We start from the raw sequence: 5,737 nt of genomic DNA, 5'->3' as shown, positions 1-5,737 counted from the left end.
TGTACAAAATTACAAAAAAAAATTTGGACGAGTTATATTTGAAAGAGTTATACTGCAATATTTATCTTGACCTGTTATCTCGGATTGTGCGAAAACATAAATTCTTTAATCGCAACGGATATATGCACTAATTATTTTTTTCATGCGTACTCGCCAATTCGCCATATGCATGCATTTCTTCTATCTGTTTAATCCATTAGCTATCTCTAGAAAATTTTGAAAATTACAAGTGAAGAGTGGAGTGGAGTTAGTGGGGATTAGCTCGTCGACGTATCACGCGACTATTCGTCCAACTCCGGTATGTCATAGATAAACATTAATAAATAATGGTATTCGCGAGCACTGTTCGTCTCATCAGACAAAGTGAGAGAATCCTTCATACAAAGAGAATCGGTTGGACAATCTGTGATTATCCAAGAGTCCTGATATCGAATGATTCGAATGCCATCGAAATGAGTAAACCCAAAATCCTAATTACACGGCCAGATATACCCGTTGCAGGCTTAAACTTGCTGCGTAAACGGTGAGACTTGCATTTTAAATATTTAAATTATTGTCATTTTTTTTATTTAGGTATTGCTTCTTTGTTAATATGACATATTTAACTTCTTTATATTATGTAATTTTATGCCAGTCTAACTTGATGTCATGCCAAAGACAAATATGTAACAAGTTCAATAATATAAATACATATTTCATATACATGTTTATAATTTAATTTAATTTAAATACCTTTAATACATGTTTTGTCATTTATAGATACCATCTTATAATATGGGATAAACCTGAACCAATACCTCGTGCTGAATTATTGGCTAAAATCTATGGAGTAGACGCTGTATTCTGCGTGCTAACGGATAAGATAGATAATGAGGTTCTAGACCATGCAGGCTCGCAGTTGAAAGTTGTGGCATCTATGTCGGTGGGCTTGGATCATATAGATATAAGTAGTTTGCAAAAAAGAGACATCAAAATTGGTTATACTCCGAATGTCCTCACTGAGAGCACTGCCGAGCTGATTATAGCTCTTTTATTAGCCACATCAAGAAATGTAGTGCATGCAAACTTAGCAGTTTACAAGTATGCATACAAGTATATGGAACATATAGTTTTGACCTTGGAACATTTTCCTAATTTATAAATAGTATAAGATCAATATTACATTTGTCTGTTTTTGTTGTATGACAAATTTTCAAATCTGTTGATTGATATAAGATAGAAAGATCCAAGAACTTCTCTGTCCTGCAGTCAATTAACACATTTGAAAAATTCATTGTACGACAGAGACAACCAAATGTAATATTAGTCTCATTTAGAATAATTTTATGTTTTATAATCTTATTTTTCACAATTTTCTTCTATTCATGTAGGCTAATTAGTGTACTATGTTTATTTTTATGTAGATGACAATTTTTAAACTTTTAAAACTAATAAAAAACTTTAATGGGTTCCAATGTTTCTTTAACAAAAAGTATTGTTACGGATTTAAAGATGTATCATAAAAGATGTATCATAGCAGAATGTTTGAAACTGAATATTATGTTTATTACAGAGGTGAATGGACATCCTGGTCGCCTGTATGGATGTGTGGCACAGGGCTGGCAGGGAAAGTCGTAGGAATTGTTGGTTTAGGTAGAATTGGCTTTAGAGTCGCTGAGATACTTAAGAGTTTCAACGTTGCCAAGATATTGTATTTTAACAGAACTGTCAAAGAAGAAGCATCTAATTTTGATGGTGAAAAAGTTGATTTTCCCATGTTACTCCAGAATAGTGACTTTGTCATAGTAACTGTGGCATTGACACCACAAACTAGATATATGTTTAATTCTTGGGCTTTCAATCAAATGAAGAAGACAGCTATATTCGTGAACGGTAGCCGCGGGGATGTAGTAGATCAACAAGCGCTGATTGATGCTTTAAAGAACAATACAATTGCAGCAGCTGGCGTAGACGTTACAACACCAGAACCGCTACCAATAGATCATGAACTTTTAGGGCTAGAAAATTGTGGTACGTATATCAATGCAGAGAGATGTGATAAGAAGACGAGTGAAAATATGACTGTTTCCCTGTGATACTTGAAGCGAATAACTTTTTTCACAATTATTTGTATTAGACATTTTATAATATTTTGATAAAAAATATTTAACTCCTCAATATGCTTTTTTTGTTGTTATTGACAAAAATCTTAATAATAATTACAAATATATTATAGATTTTTCAATTTGAATATTCACTTATTTATCTTATCAGATTCTATGTATTGGATGTTAAATATGCGATAAATATCAATCTGCATTTGTGTTCTTTTAGTGATTTTACCTCATATCGGAAGCGCAACCATAGAAACTAGAAATGAAATGGCTTGTATCACAGCGAAAAATATCATAGCTGTTCTGGAGGGAAATCCTGAAGAAATGCCTGCAGAATATGGAAAAGTAAATTCTTAACACTGTTATATGATGTATACAATGAGAAATTCCTAATAATTGTGATATATTTATTCCTCAGTCGAAGATAAACTTGTGTAATTTAGTTTTGCAATGATTTATATATGTACATAATACAAAATGTATAACTTATTTAAGAGCATACTATATAATTATATCAATTAAAAATCAGACTTTTAAAGTACAAGGTATACATAAATATTTTCAAACAACATTTATAAGTAATTATTATATATATATATATGTATACATACATTTTATTTATACATTATTATTTGTCCTCTTTATTTGAATTTCTATTACCGCAACATCTTTAATAGTAATAAAACCTGTTCATATGTAGTAAAATGCAAAGCCGTAGTAATAGTGGCTTTTATTTGACTCGGCACTAAGCCTTTGAATAAACCTTGCACACCCTCTTCTTTTATCGTCACTTTCAAGCAATCCAGTAATCCGTTGCATTGGAAAAATTTACCGAATTCTTTACGACCGTGCTGGAAACCTTGTATCTGCAATCTCTTTTTAGCGAGATCGAAAGGGTACACAATCGTTTTCGCTATGAATCCAGCGGCGCTACCAGATAACATGGAATTATAGAAACCGGTATCAGAGATGTATCTCTTATAGAGATCCTTGAAGAATTCATAGAATGTAAATTGCAGGCCAGTGTGAGGAGCAATTTGCAATAAAGTCGGTAACAAACCGAAAAAGAAGACTCTCGGCGATTCTTGTCGAAGAATTGAACTGGAAAAAGAGATAAAACATATATGTCACTCAAATATAAAAATATTTTTATAAAGCTAATTTTTTATGCTAGTCAGTAAAACACTGACAATGAGTTAAAATCATCAACAGTACTTTGAAATTAATTGAAAGTAAATTTTTTATAACTTGCTTGCAAGAATGTAATATTCCGTTGTATACTCGATGATTATTCGATTGAGCTACTAATCTAGTTCTCATAGTGTCAAAAGGAAACGAAATGATTGTCCCCACACAGCTAGCACCAGCACCGGCGACAAAATGCATCGTGTGATGCCATTCTTCAATTTGTGGAACTCGTTGCAGCATTTTTAGAAACACATTATAACAATAAAACTGTACATACAAGCGATGTATGATTAAAAATATAAAACATACAATAAAACTTGAAATTATGGTTGCCAAAAGTTTTTGATCTATATATAATTCTATATATAATTTTACAACAATCTTTGTCAATCTGTTTTTATATTGTAATTGTATATTGCAAGTTAATAAAATTCTTATTATTTACTGACGAAACTACGTTCACCAGAGATAAAATAGTTAATTTTCATAACACTCATTAGTCTGAAGACAATCCACATATTATTTTTTTCAATCAACAACAGTTCAATTTAAATGTATAGATAAGAATACTACGTGTATATACATAATTTGCCAGTAGATTCAACTTGGAATTTTTGAAAGAGTGAGAAATTCTTTAAAACGACTGCAGACTTATATACAGATCAGGGATATTCATTTCCAGTATTCTACGATATAGATAAAGAAGGTTATTGAAATACAAAAATGACTATAATTTTAACAAGGATAATGAGGAATAGTTATAAATTTAAAATAAATGAATTTTTTTCATTGTTTTTTCATTGTGTTCCCTATCCACTTCTGATTCCATTCTTGTTGTGCTCTGTATACTAGATCTTTATTTGTAAAGATTCTTTATCTGAACAATATAATGACATTTCTCGTCTGTGGGAAACTGTTGGCAGCCCTATACATAAATTTAACACATTAACTGCAACTAAATGATTGAATAAATTTTATTTGATACCTGACCCATTCCATAGGTAATTGAAATTAATTGTGCAGGTACGTGACCCTTCCATAAGGCGGTAGGTCCTTCTTCTCTTAAAATTAACAGAACAGCTTGTGATATAGATTTATATTTGCTAACGTGATACGTTGAAATTGGTTCAACTTGCAACTGTACAATACAAAAATATTTATTAATTGCAGGGCTGTAGAAAGATATATTAAAATATATCTTACTATGTAAATTGATGTACATACTTGGAATCTAATTTTTATCACATCCAAAGGTTGACATAACAATCTCGTTATAAATCCACTGGCAGCGCCAGCAATTGCATGATCTGAGAATAACTCAGTTGTTTTTTGTACTGAAAAGTCCATAATCATTCTGATGTATTTGTTCAACTAATGAAATACAAAAGCGTGTAGTTTGTACCGAAGATTTAATTTTGTATAAACTTTTTGTATAGATTATACGTGTGACGACACATTTGACAAATTAAAAATCATCAACAAAATGAATCAGTACATCAGTACATATAAGTGACTTTGTCACACTTATGATGTTAACATGGTGTATTTAAACAAGATTCTTAGAATGTAAATGAAATTTTTACACCATTATTGTTATGAACTCGAAAATGAAGCAACCACATTTTAAACTCATCGATCAGCTGTTGCGCTAACCTACTCTAATATTACCTATCCTCAACTACTTTTAAAAAAAAAAACCGCGCAAGCTATAGTGGGATCGCGAAAACCTCATCTCGTAGGAATTTCCAATTGTAAAAGTGTACAAAACCCAAGGAGAAATCAATCACGAAGATGAAATCGCTTATGTGCTTGTTTTGCATGGCGATTATCGATTTTGGAATTGCATTGCCAATAAACGAAATTTCCGTCAAAACGATACATCCTATTGTTCCAAACATAGGTAAATGAGAATGCATTATACAGAACATCTGACATGCATATATTTTTATAAAGTAGATTAACTCTAATTTTGGTTTACTTCTTTTCTAACTTTTACTCTGATGAAAATTTTTTTTCAGAATTGTTCATATCTTTGAGAATTTTTATGTAAATTCCAAATTTTTTAGAATTTCTGAAATTTAAAAAAATTGTCAATTTTTATATAAATTATTCGGCAAAGATGTACATTTTTTAGAATTCTTCATGTATATATGAAATGTATGAAATGTATGAAATATACCTTAAATCATCTGTGACTTCTGAAATACTTTAAGATTTCTCATTCTATATAATTTCTGATGAATTTTATTAATCTATAAATTTAAGATATTTTTAATTTAAGATATTTTTTAGGCATTATAGAATGAGAAATCTCAGAATATTTCAGAAATCATATGTATGACAAATTCCAAGAAAAGGTATAGAGACTTTCTCAATTCTTTTTGAACTTTCTTTTTGAAGTGTTCCAATTCGTATAAAAATCCTAAGAAAAATTTTCATCAGGATAGATCTACGAA

The 5,737-nt window shown here is 30.5% G+C and overlaps 3 protein-coding genes across 3 annotated transcripts in view; 2 read left to right on the top strand and 1 right to left on the bottom strand.

Moving 5' to 3' along the window:
• The first annotated feature begins 265 nt into the window (after nt 1-265).
• On the top strand, nt 266-3,154 carry LOC108692003 (glyoxylate reductase/hydroxypyruvate reductase). Its single transcript, XM_018200074.1, has 5 exons — nt 266-523; nt 760-1,080; nt 1,553-2,010; nt 2,314-2,438; nt 2,977-3,154. Exons 1-5 carry the CDS (start codon nt 327-329, stop codon nt 3,010-3,012), a joined length of 1,137 nt encoding a protein of 378 aa, XP_018055563.1. The 5' UTR covers nt 266-326; the 3' UTR covers nt 3,013-3,154.
• On the bottom strand, nt 2,733-4,634 carry LOC108692006 (mitochondrial thiamine pyrophosphate carrier-like). The gene is made up of 4 exons (XM_018200078.1): nt 4,506-4,634; nt 4,267-4,419; nt 3,346-3,548; nt 2,733-3,194 (listed from the first exon to the last, which is right to left on the bottom strand). The coding sequence occupies exons 1-4, from the start codon at nt 4,632-4,634 to the stop codon at nt 2,750-2,752; spliced, it is 930 nt and encodes a 309-aa protein (XP_018055567.1). The 3' UTR covers nt 2,733-2,749.
• A 423-nt stretch (nt 4,635-5,057) lies between these two features.
• LOC108691955 (astacin-like) overlaps nt 5,058-5,737 on the top strand; it is a 2,085-nt gene continuing 1,405 nt past the window's right edge. Inside the window, exon 1 of the mRNA XM_018199944.1 lies at nt 5,058-5,181. Within this exon, the coding sequence (XP_018055433.1) occupies nt 5,073-5,181 (109 nt within the window). The 5' untranslated portion in view covers nt 5,058-5,072. The remainder of the gene's footprint in view (nt 5,182-5,737) is intronic.

The sequence above is a fragment of the Atta colombica genome, unplaced genomic scaffold (genome assembly GCF_001594045.1).
Source record: "Atta colombica isolate Treedump-2 unplaced genomic scaffold, Acol1.0 scaffold55, whole genome shotgun sequence".
NCBI lineage: Eukaryota > Metazoa > Arthropoda > Insecta > Hymenoptera > Formicidae > Atta > Atta colombica.
This window is presented reverse-complemented; position numbering and strand designations above follow the sequence as displayed.

What these genes read in the sequence shown, in the direction of transcription:
- LOC108692003 (XM_018200074.1), top strand. Translation starts at nt 327, where the DNA reads ATGGTATTCGCGAGCACTGTTCGTCTCATCAGACAAAGTGAGAGAATC. An exon ending in TTAAACTTGCTGCGTAAACG is followed by an intron (nt 524 to 759) that starts GTGAGACTTGCA and finishes TGTCATTTATAG; the next exon opens with ATACCATCTTATAATATGGG. An exon ending in TTTAGGGCTAGAAAATTGTG is followed by an intron (nt 2,011 to 2,313) that starts GTACGTATATCA and finishes GTGTTCTTTTAG; the next exon opens with TGATTTTACCTCATATCGGA.
- LOC108692006 (XM_018200078.1), bottom strand. Translation starts at nt 4,634, where the DNA reads ATGATTATGGACTTTTCAGTACAAAAAACAACTGAGTTATTCTCAGAT. An exon ending in TGATAAAAATTAGATTCCAA is followed by an intron (nt 4,420 to 4,505) that starts GTATGTACATCA and finishes TGTATTGTACAG; the next exon opens with TTGCAAGTTGAACCAATTTC. An exon ending in GGAATATTACATTCTTGCAA is followed by an intron (nt 3,195 to 3,345) that starts GCAAGTTATAAA and finishes CTCTTTTTCCAG; the next exon opens with TTCAATTCTTCGACAAGAAT.